Source organism: Anomaloglossus baeobatrachus, chromosome 11 (genome assembly GCF_048569485.1).
Source record: "Anomaloglossus baeobatrachus isolate aAnoBae1 chromosome 11, aAnoBae1.hap1, whole genome shotgun sequence".
In the NCBI taxonomy this organism is placed as follows: Eukaryota; Metazoa; Chordata; class Amphibia; order Anura; family Aromobatidae; genus Anomaloglossus; species Anomaloglossus baeobatrachus.
The window spans coordinates 55,812,772-55,830,977 of record NC_134363.1 but is presented as its reverse complement, the minus strand read 5'-3'; the positions used below and the strand labels follow the sequence as shown (position 1 = coordinate 55,830,977).

The following is an 18,206-nucleotide window of genomic DNA, read 5'->3' as shown; positions in this document are numbered from 1 at the left end:
TACACCACAACCATCGTAAATACTGCAGGGGACCTACTGAGCCCTTATGGATCCAGAAAACAGTTAAGTTTGGTGGTGGAAAGATCATGGTCTGGGGTTACATTCTGTATGGAGTTGTACAAAACATTTGCAAAGTGGAAGGCAATATCAATAGCCTAAAATATCAAGAAGTATTAGCTACCTCTTACATTCCCAATCATAAAAGGGGTCAAATTCTGCAGCAGGATGGTGCTCCATGTCATACATCCATCTCTATAAAAAAGTTCCTCCTGGAAAAGAAGATCAAGGTGCTCAAGGACTGGCCAGCCCAGTCACCAGACATGAACATCATTGAGCACGTTTGGGGTAGGATGAAAGAGAAAGCTTGGAAGACAAAACCAAAGAATCTAGATGAACTCTGGGAGGCATGTAAGACTGCATTCTCTGCTATTCCTGATGACTTCATCAATAAATTATATGAATCATTGTTGAACCACATGGATGCAGTCCTTCAAGCTCATGGAAGTCACACAAAATATTAAATATAGCTCTAATAGCACCACAACTTCATTCACCAATGTTATGCAACATATCTTTGTATTAGAAGTTAATTGTTTCTTTGAATTTCACATTACTTTCTGTCGGCGACAAAACTTTTGTCTTGCCAAAATCCGACCTTTCTGTGTTCATTAAATGATCAATATTTCAGCTTTGCAGCAACTTTATTTTCATAACCTAAACCATATTTGGGACGGTTTCAGCTTTCAAAAGAGTAATTTATAAAACCAATGGATGAATTTAAAGTCAGGTTATAAGCTTTTATTTACATAACATGGATAAGCGACAGAACTTCTGTCAGAGAGTGTATTTATATGTATTTTTTTTTTCTTATTTTAAATTATTAGTATACAGGAATATCACTAAGATAACTCAGTTAGAAGGGTCTCTTGACAATAAGGTGATAACAAAATGTTCCAGTTCTGGGACCCCTAGTGATAAGCTATTGTCTGTAGGGAAGTCTAGCAGTTTAGCAGTAACGGATTAGTTTCCTTAAAGGCCACGTCACACTAAGCAACATCGCTAGCAACATCGCTGCTAAGGAACAACTTTTGTGACGTAGCAGCGATGTTGCTGTGTGTGACTTCCAGCAACAACATAGCCCCTGCTGTGAGGTCGTTGGTTGTTGCTGAATGTCCTGGACCATTTTTTAGTTGTTGCTCTCCTGCTGTGAAGCACAGATCGCTGTGTGTGACAGCGTCAGAGCAACAACTAAATGTGCAGGCAGCAGGAGCCGGCTTCTGCGGACGCTGGTAACCACGGTAAACATCGGGTAACCAAGAAGCCCTTTCCTTGGTTACCCGATATTTACCTTCGTTACCAGCGTCCGCCGCTCTCACACTGTCAGTGCCGGCTCCCTGCTCCCTGCACACGTAGCCACAGTACACATCGGGTAATTAACCCGATGTGTACTGTGGCTAGGAGTGCAGGGAACAGGGAGCCGGCACTGGCAGTGTGAGAGCGGCAGATGCTGGTAACGAAGGTAAATATCGGGTAACCAAGGGAAGGATGAGGATGCGAACAGGATAACATAATTCCCTAACTGGGCTTAGTTTTCTAAAGTGGAGAACCCATCAGATGAAAGTGTAGCACAACATAACAGTACGTCTTTACTTACCTACAACTTTGACATACAGTGAAGCAGTATCTTCTCCAGAAGGATTGGTCACAACAATTTTATAGTTGCCCTCATCCTCTCGCTTTGCTCCTTCTATGACAAAGCTGCTTAAATCAGGCTTTGCATCAATACGTACTCTGCCATCAATTTCAGTAAACTCCTGTTGACAATAGATTTAAAAAGAAAAAATAAATATATATATATGTATATATAATATATACAGTATATAATGTAATTCATTCTATATATCATTTCATTCTTCATTGGCATCTTCTAAAAAACCAATAGGCCTTGTCACGCGATGTAAGTTGTAGCCCTTGGCTTCAGGGTCATGAGTGTGATCCATGTGAGAACACCATTACTAAATGACTTGGGTGGTGCTTTACACGGCTCATGAATCTCCCAACATGGGTTAAATACATCATTAATGCAAATGCAATTTTTCAATCTTGAAATGAACAAGATGAGTTTATACAGTACAATAAGAAATATAGAAACCTGCAAAAACCAAAGAGAAGGGAACCTTTGTGTCCAAAATGCATAGGAAGCTTTATAACCACTGTGTACTAGTATCAGTGATAAAACTGGAAATTGAAAGGGACTGGCAGATCTTAGTGTTGACTCCCACATGCAAACATGGTGTCACGGGTGGGTCATGAGTCACAGTCATGTGGTTTCTGGCAGTAGAAGGTCACAGCATTTGGCTGCGTAAAATACTCCTTGACTTGCTGTTATTTCTGCTGATTATCAGTAATCCCCTTGTGTTTAAATACTACCTTCTTCCTTGGACTGGTGCTGGTGATATTTTTCAGTTTATTCTAGCTCTGGCTTGCTCTCATCTGTAGTATTGTTGCTAAAGCTTGCCTGAACTTCTGCCTGAGTCATCTGTAGATAAGTAGTTAATGCATTTTTCCCCTGTGTGTCCTCCTTGTGTTTTCTTTAGTGTTTAGTAAGGTTGATGAAGAGCTCCTCCCATCGTTCCCTATTTAGGGTCCAGCACTAGTGATACCTAGAGTCAGATATCCGGCTTGGCACATAGATGAGGAACCTATCTAGGGGTGGTGAGGGACTCCAGGGACCAGCACTAGGTTTGGTCTGAGGTCACCATCTCCCCCTTCCCTAGATACAGTGGTCCCCTTCCCTTACCTTTCACTGCTCACTTGGTACTCCTCTGTACCTAGCGTGACACATAGCAGCATGTATATTTCTTACTGTAGTGCATAAACTTATCTAGTTGAAAATCTATTTTATGTGACAAGCATTAACTATTTGTATACTCTACACCATTGGTGTCCACATAAGATCTTATTTGCAGACCCCAACATGGGGACCAGTAAATCCCTGCATTAGGTAATCAGGCTCTAAGAATGGCCATACACATCAGATGGTGTTTGGCCATGCAAATATTCAACGGAGAACCAAATCTCCCATAAACAGAAGTGCTTGTTCGGCCAAGGCCTCCTGTCTTCTCTTCTCTACGAGAAAGCCGCCGACTTACACATTGGCAAGCAGGTTATCTGAAGGAGAACAATGCAATTGGCAGTCCGAAGTCAGACATACCCAATAGATATCTTATCTTACTCGACTGTAATTGGACAGGGACTCCTATGCATATTAGACCATTGACCGAACCGTTAGATATTGTTGGATTTAGCCAACATTATTGTGTATGGGAGTCTTAACTTATAGTCACCCTAAGGAAGTTGGAATCTGATACACTTTTTTTCTAGAAAACATTTCAGTATACCTCATGTTGGATGCAAGGATTGAACATTGCTAATTAATATCTTAAGAAATAAGATACTCTGTAGAAAAGAAAAGGTTCAATAAAGTAGTCCTGTGGAGAAGCTTTAAAAAATATTAATAACTGAGGTTGCTATCACCATTATGAAAGCATCTGAAATAAGCCTATGGAAAACAAATGTGTAGAGGCATCCACATATGTCACAGATGTCTGTACCTAATCAGCTTTATGAATGTTTTAGCTTGGAACCACAAAAAATGCACTCATGGGGTTTCTAATAAGTTCTGTTGTGAATATGTTTTCCAGATCGGAGCTCCCTCTTGTGGTCAGTGCTGGTGGTGCAGTTGATGTGTGGAATGGAAGCGACACACCTGCAAAGGACTGGCAATGAGGGTCTGACTGGGCTATTTAACTTAGTAGCTTTTTCTTGTTACTTGCCGGTGGTCAATTGCTCCTGTGTGTCCAGGATATTCTGCAATCAGCTCTGCTCACTTCCAGAACTTCCCTCAGATAAATGGTCTTGTACCTCTGTTATTTGTTTACCACCTTTTGTTGTTGTTCTGCTTTGATACTATGCATGATTCCTAATTTGTTTGTGTGGAGTTGTGGTGGAATGGGATCATTCCCTGCTGGGAGTGTCTGTATACTTAGCTCCATGATTCTGCAAGGTTTGTGTTTGTCATGCTTGGTATTATTCAGTCCCTCATCAGTATTAGTGTTTTTGGATCCCAGTAACTTCTGACTACAGTGGGGGAGAGGTTTAGTAACCTCAGGATTTTTTCATATCAGTGGTGCTGGTATTTATTAGGGTTTTTATGGCTGCAGACATTTGGTCTTTCCTATCCTTTTCTATAAAGATTGTTTGGGCCTTACCTTTGCTGAATCTGTCTTTTCTGGCTTTGTATTGTGCTTTTCTATATCGCCATAGCCTTTACATGTGGGGGGCTATCTATCTATCTTTGGGGACTACTCCGAGGCAGATTAGCTTTCTTATATTTCTATCTGTGAGATTATTTAGTTCTCTGGCTTTTTTCACGGCGTCTAGGTTATTGTAGGCACACCCCACGGCTACTGTTAGTTGTGTGTCAGGATTAGGTCTGCAGTCCGTTAAGTTTCCAGCGACTCTTTGGGATTCTGCATTATTTGATCCTCCTCGGTCTCTGAATCATAACAAAGTTCCCCTTTCCATTCTTTTTGGAAATAATGATAGTAAGGATCTTACCACATCTTCCTTAAACCAACTAACAGTTGGTGCAGGTTCTCCAGTAATTGGGACATCAAAACGTAACTTGTTTCCTGCCACCACTATAATGGTGTTAAGGGGTTTTTCTCCACTGCAGTCAAGATGGATTTTGGGTGGTTCTTGAGAAAAAAAAGAGATACAAGGGTAAACTTATTAATATTTCTTGCACTAATTTTTTGGTAGGAAAATGTGTCAATTTTTTTCTAGATGCTGGATAAGACTTTGTTCTCCCTACCCTTGCTGGTCGTTTAGAAATATAGCTCAGAATGAAGCTCTATTTTAGCATCACATGATTCAAAATTGAACGGGGAGACACCCTAATGGAAGTCAGAGGGGTCTGTCTGTTGTTATGATCTGTCCTATGAGTTCAGGCACAAAATTGTGTCTTTCAATATGACCTAAATGTGCGTGTTCACAGACCAACTGCCCGCCCTAAATGAAGGCCAACCAGTAAATATTCACCAATCGGCGATCTTTTTATAACTTTGCAGACCACACTAAAGAATGCAGACTGAACAATCTGTAGTAGATCATTCTGTGCATTTTGGCCCCAAATGTTCTCGTTGGTACAAATCCTCTTTGCGGAGAACGATGATCTTTTGTACATCAGAAAAGATGATTTCACCCAACAAACAAGCGTTTTTCTTGGCAATCGGGTGTTCGGCAGGCAATTTAGACTGAAAAAGGATCAACTAGTTTTCTCAGGAAGGTTCGTTGACGATTACCTTTCATTGTAAATTAAGTTTGACTATCTTTACTTACAGGTTAGAAAAGTATTAATGTTTTAAGTCTTTTCTTGTAAAATAGTAATCTAAATATAGTAAAAAACAGAGTTACAGATTATTTTGCAAGGAGAAATTCTCTTTTTTTGTACATTTGTAACATATCAATGTCCAAGAATAGACTTTAAAAAACAAAGAGTATGTATTTTGGTCTTACCTTCCAGGGGAACATATTCAATTTTGACCTCTGAAAAAAGAAAAAAAACATATAAATACTTAGATATTTGTTTTGTGAATTCATAACTGACCTTCTTTATGGTATTTTATGATAACGTATGGCTTTTACCACTTTTTGAATTTTAATAATAATAATAATAATAATAATAATAATTAGTACGTTAACAACTTTAAATTATCATAAAATCCATAACAAATTTGTATTGATAGAAAAACTGCATAAAGTTATATAAAAGTTAATTAAAAGGGCTTCAAACTGGTTTCTAGTTAATTATTTTTTACCTAGGAAGTTGAGTTTGGCAGAGAGAGACAAAGCATATCCATCAGGGACAAAGGTGTAGTCAGCTTCATCTTCTGGTTTGACATCATCAATGACCAGTTTATGGATTCTACAGGGACATAGTAATAGACAGTTATACCAGGTTAAATGTTCTTCTTGGAGTGGAGAGATGAAATGAATCTTTATCACTCTTAAATTACAATACACCCAAAGCATTACATGTTGAAAAAATGCATTAGCTCACGCCAAGGTGATTTGTCCTTCATTATTTTAATGAGATTGACCACTACTAATACATTGAAGACCTATTCTTAGGATAGGTCATCAAATGTCTGATTGGCCAGGGTCTGACATCCAGCACCCCCACCGATCAGCTGTTCTTGGTGCGGCAACAAGCAGCTGGATATGGTCAGTTCCGGAGCTGCTCCATCTTCTGATAGCGGTCGCTGCTGGGTACTGCACATATGTCTCCTATTAATTTGAATAGTAAGTAGATATACAGTACCTATCTGCGACCATTATCAGAAAACATGGAGTTCGGAAGCTGAGCATTTACGGCCGCCACCAGCATCGAGAACAGCTGATCGGCGGGGGTGCTGGTTCACGGACCCCGGTCGATCAGACATTGATAACTTATCCTAAGGAAAGGCCATCAATGTATAAGTAGTGGACAACCTCTTCAATGCTAAAGGTGCTATCTCTTTTTATTTACCCACAAACATGAACATTGACCATAAATGTGTTTTCAATGGAGGGAGAAGGGTTACACTTGTTGTGACAGGATATCTCATTGGAGAATAAAAGAATTGGAAATTGAAATTCAATATCATCTGTTAGTAAATAGTTAGGAAACCTTCATAATCATTTCTAAGTGTGGCTAACTTTTTCTTAATGTGTATGAAGTCCTTACAGGCAATCTGTCACTTAGGTTTTGCTACCCTTTTTGAGAGCAATATGACGTAGGATCAGAGTTCCTGATTCCAATGATCTATCACCATTTTTTATGTGCAACAGTTGTGATATAATCACAATTAATTCTGCTGCAGATCTAGCAGAGCTTGGAATACTGAGCTGTGTATAACATAGCAGAACTTGGGATACTGAGCTGTGTATAATCTAGTGGAGCTCAGAATACTGACCTGTGTATAACCTAGCAGAGCTCGGAATACTGACCTGTGTATAACCTAGCAGAGCTCGGGATACTGACCTGTGTATAATTTATTAGAGCTTGGAATACTGAGTTGTGTATAACCTAGCAGAGCTTGGAATACTGAGCTGTGTACAACCTAGCAGAGCTCGGGATACTGAACTTTTTATAACCTAGCAGAACTTGGAATACTGAGCTGTGTATAATTTAGCAGAGCTTGGAATACTGAACTGTGTCTAACCTAGCAGAGTTCGGAATACTGACTTGTGCGTAACCTAGCAGAGCTCGGAATACTGAGCTGTGTATAAACTAGCAGAGCTCAGAATACTGAACTGTGTATAACCTAGCAGAGCTCAGAATACTGAGCTGTGTATAAACCATCCACAGCACTGATAGGCAGAAAGCCTCTAATCATTGGTGGGGGCATGATTGGACTAGGATGTTCGAGATACCTAGTCCTGTAGTGATAGTCTCCTGCTAGTAAAACATTGATTTCCTTGCAACAATAAAACGCAGTCCAGAAAGTGACACATTACTGGTATCAGGGTCTCTGCTCCGACAACATGCTGCTTTCAGATTACATATAAAAATGTACTCACAAATTCCCTTTAAAACTAGAACAAAAGAACACATGTACATTGCCAAATATCATAATTGGAGTCATTTTCCTGTATGGCTTCCCCTTCATATCGAAAACATTATGTCCTCTTGTCTGTATGAAAATGAATCACTTCTGGTCTTAGGGTGTCATGCGCTGTCCAGATCCACACTCGTGGATTAGAGCAATGGTGTCGGACCCTGTTCACATTGCAGAGTCCAATAAGCAACTTGGTTTCTGTTAAATGCTCAGCTCTACTGGGTATCGGCTGAATTGTGTCTACTGCTCCCAGCCATGCAGTAGTTAATCCTTTTTGTAGCAATGTGGGGGTTAGATCAGGGCGTGAACAGGAGACAGGGACATGCTGGAGACCCAGACCTTACAACCCTTAAGTGTACCTCTGAGTTAAGGGTCAGCCCAGGGATCCAAGTCTTAGGGCCAGTTCAGGTCATCTCCGCTAGCCTAGCCCATACGTGACATGGAGATCATGAAGTCTAGTCTAGAAGTGTTTTCAACAAAAACAATAAGTCAAAGGGAGTCTTAAGAGAAGACCGGAGTCTACACCATTCTGGTTAGTTATTTAAGTTGACTTCAAGTCTTTGGTAAAATAAGGATGACACATGATTGATGAATGGGGAATAATGCAGATAAGTAAAAGTAAAACGAGCTATGTGCATAGAGCTTTTTACCTCCCCTTATGAGTCATTGTGATGCGTTTGCTTGGTCGAATCTCCACTCCATTTTTAAGCCACCGGCCGGTCACTTTTTCATCTGAAACTTCACATTTGAAGACCGCTTGTTCAGCTGCTTTTACAGTCAAGTCTGCAATTCCTTGTAGGACTTCGAGCTTCTTATCTGAAAGACGTATGACATCGATGAGCTTGAGCTTATCAATCTATAGAATATCATGGTGGAGTCAGGAAGGATTTCCCCTAATGTGAAGCTTAATGGCTGCACCATGGGTTTTTTTTTTCTTTTCTGGATAAACATGTTGGGTTATGGGTTGAACGCAATGGAATTAAGTCTACCTTTAACCTTAAACACTATCCATTGACAGAGGAGTACCTTCAATTACAAGGTCAGCTTCACAAGAACATCATGTTCCATTATGGGTTCAACTTGATGGACTTCAGTCTACCTTCAACCTCAAAAACTATTGATGGTGGACAGAAGAGTACCTTCAATTACAAGGTCATCTTCACAAGATCATCATGTTCCATTATGGGTTCAACTTGATGGACTTCAGTCTACCTTCAACCACAAAAACTATTCATGGTGGACAGAAGAGTACCTTCAATTACGAGGTCAGCTTCACAAGATCCACCATTAGTTTCAACTCCATATCGCCCAGTGTCTTCCTTATTGGCTTCATTAATGATCAAAATGTGTTTTTTGCCATCTTTTCTGAACCGATACTTGGTCATTTCATCACGAGTCAGCTCTACTCCATCTCTCGTCCTTTAAAAGTCAAGAAGATAATATAATATACTGGATCTTCACTTACAACATGAGCCACAAGTAAAATAACAGAATTGTGAGATTTACCAGACAACCTGAGCTCCCTCCTCTGACACCTCCACTTCTAATTCCACTTTATCACCCACAAATGCCTGTTGGTCCTCAAGGGGTTTTTCAATCGTCACCGGAGGCTCTAAAAAGAAATAAAGAAAAACTTAACTTTCAAAAATATTTTGATTATGGGTTTGGTACTCCGATATTCACTATATGTTGTCCTTTTCTCCTTTTTTAAGGGAAACATTCCAAAATGCGAATATTCTGTTTTTGTACAGAACGGAGCGGATTAGAAAAAACTTAAACTTTCCTCTTGGGGGTCACGTGAAGACAAGATTTCAGGGTCTTTTTCTTGCCTATTTTCTCTAAAGTACAGTATCATACAATCAATACATGGAAAAGCAAAAATCTGAACATTTTTAGGACCCTTAATAATTTTGGTATTTTAAAGAGTAACCATCATTTTATTTTTTTAGTTGCATAATTATCATAATGATAATATACATGAAAATAAACAACTTTTGTAATACCGTATTTTTCGTTTTATAAGACACACTGGATTATAAGACGCACCCCTAATTTAGAGGAGGAAAATAGGAAAAAAAACATTTTTAACGTTAAACTGAGGGTCCATCAGTGTGTCTTGTAATATCTCACCAGGGGTGAGTGGTGGTAGTGAAGCGGCTCAGTAGGGTCACAGGAGGCAGGTCTATATTGCGGGCTTGGGGGAGGGGATGTTGTGGCTCAGGAGGGTTAGTGAACAGAGGGTCGGCAATACTGCAGACTCAGGGGTGTTGCGGCAGCAGGTCCCATTGACCTGCTAGCAGCATGCGGGCTACATTGAATCGCCCGTGGTTGATGAGATGGACTTCAAGAAAATGACCGCAGAGGCGGCACGTGCATAGATAGGACTCCGCGACCATTTTCTTGAAGTACATCGTGACAACTGTGGGCGATTCAATGGAGCCCACAATCAGATCAAAGGCACACACTGCCACGAAACCCTGTCCTGTGACCCTCCTAAGCAGTGACATTGCCTCCTCCGTTCCCTCAGTATCGCCGAACCTGTCTACTATGACCCTGCTCCACCACCACCACCTCGGTAAGCCCTATCCGGATTTTAAGATGCACCCCTATTTTACCACTAGTTTTGAGGGACAAAGGTGAGTCTTATAATCCAAAAACTACAGTATATCTTATCAGAGAATTCTGCTTCTTTTTCCTCCTGAAATGATCATTTAATATCAATTAATGGGTGAAACAAGTGAAATCTGTATTTATGAAAATAGATTTTCCTATTACTGAGATAGGAGATGGCAGTTGGTGATCATAAGATTCTATGCAGGGAGGAGCAGTTCTCCATAGAACTTTATTAGTACCAAGTGTCACCTCCTATCTCAGAGAAAATCTGTAATCACTAAAGACAGCTTATACAGAAGAATTGAGAATTTTATGAGAGAATGGTTAGTCTAGTAATGGAAAGAAGCCAATTTCTCGAATGAGATATTTCCTTGAAAATAAGACCTAACCCAAAAATAAGCCCTTGCATGATTTTATCGTATTTTTGGAGCATTATTATTATTATTTATTATTATAGCGCCATCAATTCCATGGCGCTTTATATGTGAAAGAGGTATACATAATAGGGACAAGTACAATAATCATAAGCAATACAAGGCACAGACTGGTACAGGAGGATAGAGGTCCCTGCCCGCGAGGGCTCACAGTTTACAAGGGATAGTATGCCTGAAATATAAGCCCTACTCCAAAAATAAGCTATAGTTACAGTCAGTTGGCATTGGGGGAAGTCAAACTGGGTAAATTCTCAGGACTCCACTCTTTTGGGGGCCACCAGAGTTTCTATTCTAGGCTTAACAGTGCTTAAGAACCTTTATGTGCCCATGATGTCACCAAAGATCTCCTAACTGCAGGAGCCTAGAGCTGAAGAGGAGACAGCCGATATGTATGTGCAGTGTGTAAGTACATGATGTCACCAAAAGTCTCCTAACTGCAGGAGACTAGAGCTGAAGAGGAGACAGCCGGTATGTATGTGCAGTGTGTGAGTATGAATATATATTTATACTGACACACTGTACATGCATACCAGGATGTCTCCTCTTCAGCTCTAGGCTCCTGCAGTTATGAGATCTTTGGTGACATCATGTACTCACACACTGCACATACATACCAGCCTGTATCCTCTTCAGCTTTAGGTGTACCGCCCCGCTCGCAGCAGCTAAGCTGCTCGGATCCAGACCTTCTGTGGGTGGCTCGAGGGTCTCCGGACCCGGGGGTCTCACGGTCACTTCAATTGAAAGGTGGTTGTGTTTGTTTAGGGATTTGAGTCTTAGTTTCATGACGCCACCCACGGTGTATGGTGAATTGGAACACCACCGCTGCCGATAGAGAGCACCCGAGGGAGATGTTCGGGCAGCAAGCTGTTAACCCCTTCGTGGGTAGGGATGGATGCCCCGGGGCCCGGTGTTTTGGTGCTGGGGATGTTGACTGCAAGGGTCGGCATGCCGGGACGGACAAGGGTAAACTGGTTTACTCACTGTTGTAATGATTGCACATGAGTCCAATTGGTAAACCAAATTGTCAGTGGCCGGCCGCCGCGTCCGGGTGTATTCGGGTCCCTCACCCGGGGTGATGGTCTGTGTCACTTTTCTCTGCACTGTTTGGTGAGTTCTCTTTGGACTACCCTGCTTGAGACACGGGAGTCCGCTCCCAGAACTACGGGTGGAAGCCTTGCCCTCAGACGCTGACCCGTGGGATCTCTCAGGCTTGTGCGGAGGCCCTATCCATCTAAGTGGATGTTTGTCTTCCTTAGGGACTTTGTGTGGGACAGGACCTATGATCCTGCCCTCAACCGGTAAATTAGCGTGGCTGGCTGTTCCTAATCCTCGCTTCAGGGTCCGGCCACCCCCTCTGTGCACGGTTTCCGGTTCAGTTCTCCGGTATCGGTACCGGTGGGCTCCAACCCTGCCCCGGTCTGCCTCGGATCCCCGCAGCCATCTTCCCATCTCCTGACAGACACGGACCACCATCTGCCACCTAGCCAGGACGCCGGGCTCCGACCCAGACGTCTGCCTCAAGTTTTCTCCTGGTGACAGTCTGCCACTGTCACCTCTCACTCCTCCTCGACTGAACTCTAAAACTGATCTGACGTGTTTCCCGCCCCTGGTGCTCTAGACCCCTAGGTGGGCGTTCTCCATCCGCATTGGTCCAGCCCACTGGTGTGTCTGTCCTACTCTGGGGGGTGACTAGGGTTTCATGTTGGCTTGGATGTAACCCTTTGAGGGAAGGTGTTCTGTGGGGGCCTATTGTGTGACTACCTGGTTTTGCCAGGGCGTCACATAGGCTCCTGCAGTTAGAAGACCTTTGGTGACATCATGTACTCACACACTGCATATACATACCAGCCTGTCTCCTCTTTAGCTCTAGGCTTCTGCAGTTAGGAGAACTTTGGTGTTATTATGTACTCACACACTGCACATACATACCAGTCTGTATCCTCTTCAGCTCTAGGCTCCTGCAGTTAGGAGACCTTTGGTGACATCATGTACTCACACACTGCATATACATACCAGCCTGTATCCTCTTCAGCTCTAGGCTCCTGAAGTTAGGAGACCTTTGGTGACATCATGTACTCACACACTGCATCTACATACCAGCCTGTCTCCTCTTCAGCTGTAGGCTCCTGCAGTTAGGAGACCTTTGGTGACATCATGTACTCACACACTGCACATACATACCAGCCTTTCTCCTCTTCAGCTCTAGGCTCCTGCAGTTAGGAGACCTTTAGTGACATCATGTACTCATACACTGCATCTACATATCAGCCTGTCTCCTCTTCAGCTCTAGGCTCCTGCAGTTAGGAGACCTTTGGTGACATCATGTACTCACACACTGCACATACATATCGGCTGTCTCCTCTTCAGCTCTAGGCTCCTGCAGTTAGGAGACCTTTGGTGACATCATGTACTCACACACTGCACATACATACCAGCCTGTATCCTCTTCAGCTCTAGGCTCCTGCAGTTAGGAGACCTTTGGTGACATCATGTACTCACACACTGCACATACATACCAGCCTGTATCCTCTTCAGCTCTAGGCTCCTGCAGTTAGGAGACCTTTGGTGACATCATGTACTCACACACTGCACATACATACCAGCCTGTATCCTCTTCAGCTGTAGGCTCCTGCAGTTAGGAGATCTTTGGTGACATCATGTACTCACACACTGCATATACATACCAGCCTGTCTCCTCTTCAGCTCTAGGCTCCTGCAGTTAGGAGATCTTTGGTGACATCATGTACTCACACACTGCATATACATACCAGCCTGTATCCTCTTCAGCTCTAGGCTCCTGCAGTTAGGAGATCTTTGGTGACATCATGTACTCACACACTGCATCTACATACCAGCCTGTATCCTCTTCAGCTCTAGGCTCCTGCAGTTAGGAGACCTTTGGTGACATCATGTACTCACACACTGCACATACATACCAGCCTGTCTCCTCTTCAGCTCTAGGCTCCTGCAGTTAGGAGACCTTTGGTGACATCATGTACTCACACACTGCACATACATACCAGCCTTTCTCCTCTTCAGCTGTAGGCTCCTGCAGTTAGGAGACCTTTGGTGACATCATGTACTCACACACTGCACATACATACCAGCCTGTATCCTCTTCAGCTGTAGGCTTCTGCAGTTAGGAGATCTTTGGTGACATCATGTACTCACACACTGCATATACATACCAGCCTGTCTCCTCTTCAGCTCTAGGCTCCTGCAGTTAGGAGACCTTTGGTGACATCATGTACTCACACACTGCACATACATGCCAGTCTGTATCCTCTTCAGCTCTAGGCTCCTGCAGTTAGGAGACCTTTGGTGACATCATGTACTCATACACTGCACATACATATCAGCCTGTATCCTCTTCAGCTCTAGGCTCCTGCAGTTAGGAGACCTTTAGTGACATCATGTACTCACACACTGCACATACATACCAGCCTGTATCCTCTTCAGCTCTAGGCTCCTGCAGTTAGGAGACCTTTGGTGACATCATGTACTCACACACTGCATATACATACCAGCCTGTCTCCTCTTCAGCTCTAGGCTCCTGCAGTTAGGAGACCTTTAGTGACATCATGTACTCACACACTGCACATACATACCAGCCTGTATCCTCTTCAGCTGTAGGCTCCTGCAGTTAGGAGATCTTTGGTGACATCATGTACTCACACACTGCATATACATACCAGCCTGTCTCCTCTTCAGCTCTAGGCTCCTGCAGTTAGGAGATCTTTAGTGACATCATGTACTCACACACTGCATATACATACCAGCCTGTCTCCTCTTCAGCTCTAGGCTCCTGCAGTTAGGAGACCTTTGGTGACATCATGTACTCACACACTGCACATACATACCAGCCTGTCTCCTCTTCAGCTCTAGGCTCCTGCAGTTAGGAGACCTTTGGTGACATCATGTACTCACACACTGCACATACATACCAGCCTTTCTCCTCTTCAGCTCTAGGCTCCTGCAGTTAGGAGACCTTTGGTGACATCATGTACTCACACACTGCACATACATACCAGCCTGTATCCTCTTCAGCTCTAGGCTCCTGCAGTTAGGAGATCTTTGGTGACATCATGTACTCACACACTGCACATACATACCAGCCTTTCTCCTCTTCAGCTCTAGGCTCCTGCAGTTAGGAGACCTTTGGTGACATCATGTACTCACACACTGCACATACATACCAGCCTGTCTCCTCTTCAGCTCTAGGCTCCTGCAGTTAGGAGACCTTTGGTGACATCATGTACTCACACACTGCATATACTCCAAAGACATACAGATAGGGACTTTAGATTGTGAGCCCCAATGGGGACAGTATTGCAAATGTATGTAAAGCGCTGTGGAATTAATAGCGCTATATAAATGAATAAAATTATTATTATTATTATTATTATATACATACCAGCCTGTCTCCTCTTCAGCTCTAGGCTCCTGCAGTTAGGAGACCTTTAGTGACATCATGTACTCACACACTGCACATACATACCAGCCTGTATCCTCTTCAGCTCTAGGCTCCTGCAGTTAGGAGACCTTTGGTGACATCATGTACTCACACACTGCACATACATACCAGCCTGTATCCTCTTCAGCTCTAGGCTCCTGCAGTTAGGAGACCTTTAGTGACATCATGTACTCACACACTGCACATACATACCAGCCTGTATCCTCTTCAGCTCTAGGCTCCTGCAGTTAGGAGACCTTTGGTGACATCATGTACTCACACACTGCACATACATACCAGCCTGTCTCCTCTTCAGCTCTAGGCTCCTGCAGTTAGGAGACCTTTGGTGACATCATGTACTCACACACTGCACATACATACCAGCCTGTATCCTCTTCAGCTCTAGGCTCCTGCAGTTAGGAGACCTTTGGTGACATCATGTACTCACACACTGCACATACATACCAGCCTGTCTCCTCTTCAGCTCTAGGCTCCTGCAGTTAGGAGACCTTAACATCATGGTCACATAAATACTATATACATACTATACACATAAATACACACAGGGTATGGAGAGTTATGTTGATGTTCCAGAATATATGATTATGTTTGTATAAATGTTCATTTTTTGTTCAAGAACAAATGTGGATTGTTGGATATGGGAAAAATAAGACAGCCCCTGAAAATAAGCCCTCACCTATCTTTCCAAGCAAAACGTTATATAAGACCCTGTCTTATTTTTGGAGAAACACGGAATTACAAAGTTTCTTATTGTACAATTGATTTCTTAAAATAAAAATTAATAAATTAGCTCATAAAGTTTTAATCAGCTAATTTACACACATATTGTAGTTTATGTATATAAATATCCAACAAAAATAGGTCCAAATTTCATATCGGAGACAAGAAAAATTTTTAGGAATTAAATTTCTTTTATTTTTTGTTGGGCCAGAAAAGGAATAAATAAATGTTTGCATAAATGAACACGTCTCAGGGATCATTTACCTTTAACAAAGAGCTCCGTGGAACAACGTTCATCACCGACAACACAACTGTATTCCGCATCATCGGCCAGAGTGCACTTATTGATAGTCAGGATTCTTTTAAGGCCAATATTCTCAAATACATATCTGTGTATAGAAAAACAATGTAGACATTACTGAACTGTGCTGGTAAACCAGAATTCAGTCAGATTGCTGGAGATTGTCATTTTTGTGAATGAGAATCCGTTTGTGAACTGCATAGGTAGTAAAGAGGAATGGATTTTCCATAATCGTTTTCAGCAAATCAGCTTGAGGCCTCCGACACACATTCGTGCCGCCAGTACGTGTTACGTTTTTGCCCGTACCGGCGGCATGGAGACACGTACACCAATGCTACCCTATGGTAGCAGTCTCACACACACATAAAACCACACGGAACGTGTGTGCGTTTTTCAACACGCTGACATGTCCGTTTTCTCTGGCATCACGGGTGTCACACGGCCCGCACCCGTACCACAAGGATGTAGTGTGGATGTGGTCCCGTGTGACATGCGCCGGAGAAAACTCACGTGTCAGAGAAAAAAATAATAAATCTTTACTCACCTTCTCCAGTCCTCCTGTCTCTGCCACTGCTGTCACTTGCTGCCGACCACCGCTCATTATGCTCATTTAATATTCACTTCACTGCGGCCGACAGCAGTGGGGAGTCGGCAGGACCGGAGACCGAAGATCAGCACCACGGACAGCAGCAAGGACCACGGGAGTATGCAAATTACTGGTTCTCCGTGTGTTATCGCGGAAAACACACGGAGAACACACGTGACCCGCACGTACCGGGGACACGTACTCACCACACGCAACACGCAGGGAAGATATGTGTCTCGCGGCACGTGCGTGATTGTCACATGAGTGTGGCAAAGACCTGACTCAAATGGCAAATTCCAGCACAAATAAAATTAGCTTGAAAAACACCTATTATACTTTGAAGTCTTTCCAGACCACAGAGTATAATAAATGGGGGTCTACGCTTGGGTTCAAAAGTAATAAAATCTGATACTCATCTGTCTTAGTTCATCCTATCCACTGTCCTGCTGCCACAGTTCCTCCACAATTTCCCTTTGGTTATTTTTTGCTTTTCAGATCTTCAAGCTATAAACCTCCAAAGGTCAGGGACACCACAGGACCATGTAAGACCTAATGCTCGAAGATCTGAACAGTGAACAGTGAGCAGAAGGAATGAATAGACTGCATAAGGAGGAACTTCGGCAGCAGGGTAGTTGAAAGCCTGTTGTAGACAAGATGAATATAAGATTCATCCTCTTAACTGTTCTGCTGCCGAAGCTCCTCCGCTCCTTCTTCATCTTCTCAACTGTTTTGCTGTGGCAGCTCCTCCACTCTTTCTGTCGCGGGCAGGGGGGTTGACTGACCACATCAGGGAAGGCTACCCGAAGCGCTCGGATCCGGGATCGTGGCTGGGGCTCGAGTGGCAGCCAGATCCGGGGCTCGTGCAGCGGCCCGTCGCCCACAACAATAAAAAAGGGGGGTATTTACAGGGGAAGAGGTTGTCAGTGACACCACCCGTGGGTTGCGGTGATGGATGGTGACACTGCCGCTGCCTTGGTATGGGACGCCAGGGGCTGATGGAGCGGGACAGCGAGGTGGAATCCCCTCCACGGGTAGGAGAGGTGTAGTCCCGGGGCCCTGAAGATGGAGAGGGGTTGCAGGGAGTAGTCTTTAGGAAGGGACCGGATGGTTCCGGTGTACTCACTGTGGTAATAAAGCACACAAAATCCATATTGTAAACCAAGGCCGGATGCTGGGAGCCTCTGGAGGGGTGTGCTTGGTCCCGCACACGGGCTGACAGGGCAGAGGCTCTTCCTCCTGCACTTGTAGTTTCTTATGTGGTGACTTAATTTGCATAAAACGAGAGAAGTCCGCTCCCTGTGCTATGTACTGTGGGAGCCGTTGCCCACGAAAACTGACCCGTGTGATCTTTGTGGGCTCTGGCGGATGCCCTATCCCCCTCGTTGGGCTTCCGTTTCACTCTCTGGGCTTGCTG

General features: G+C 43.4%; 1 protein-coding gene across 4 annotated transcripts in view; it reads right to left on the bottom strand.

The window, feature by feature from the left end:
• The window catches only part of LOC142257211 (myosin-binding protein C, fast-type-like), a 207,757-nt gene that overhangs the window by 44,336 nt on the left and 145,215 nt on the right, over window positions 1–18,206 (bottom strand). For all 4 annotated transcript variants that reach the window (XM_075329353.1, XM_075329356.1, XM_075329354.1 and 1 more), the window contains 8 exons: window positions 16,170–16,294; window positions 9,171–9,276; window positions 8,917–9,083; window positions 8,315–8,480; window positions 5,883–5,989; window positions 5,581–5,610; window positions 4,621–4,760; window positions 1,655–1,814 (listed from right to left, as the gene is read on the bottom strand). In XM_075329353.1, coding sequence (XP_075185468.1) covers window positions 1,655–1,814; window positions 4,621–4,760; window positions 5,581–5,610; window positions 5,883–5,989; window positions 8,315–8,480; window positions 8,917–9,083; window positions 9,171–9,276; window positions 16,170–16,294 — 1,001 coding nt within the window. The remainder of the gene's footprint in view (window positions 1–1,654; window positions 1,815–4,620; window positions 4,761–5,580; window positions 5,611–5,882; window positions 5,990–8,314; window positions 8,481–8,916; window positions 9,084–9,170; window positions 9,277–16,169; window positions 16,295–18,206) is intronic.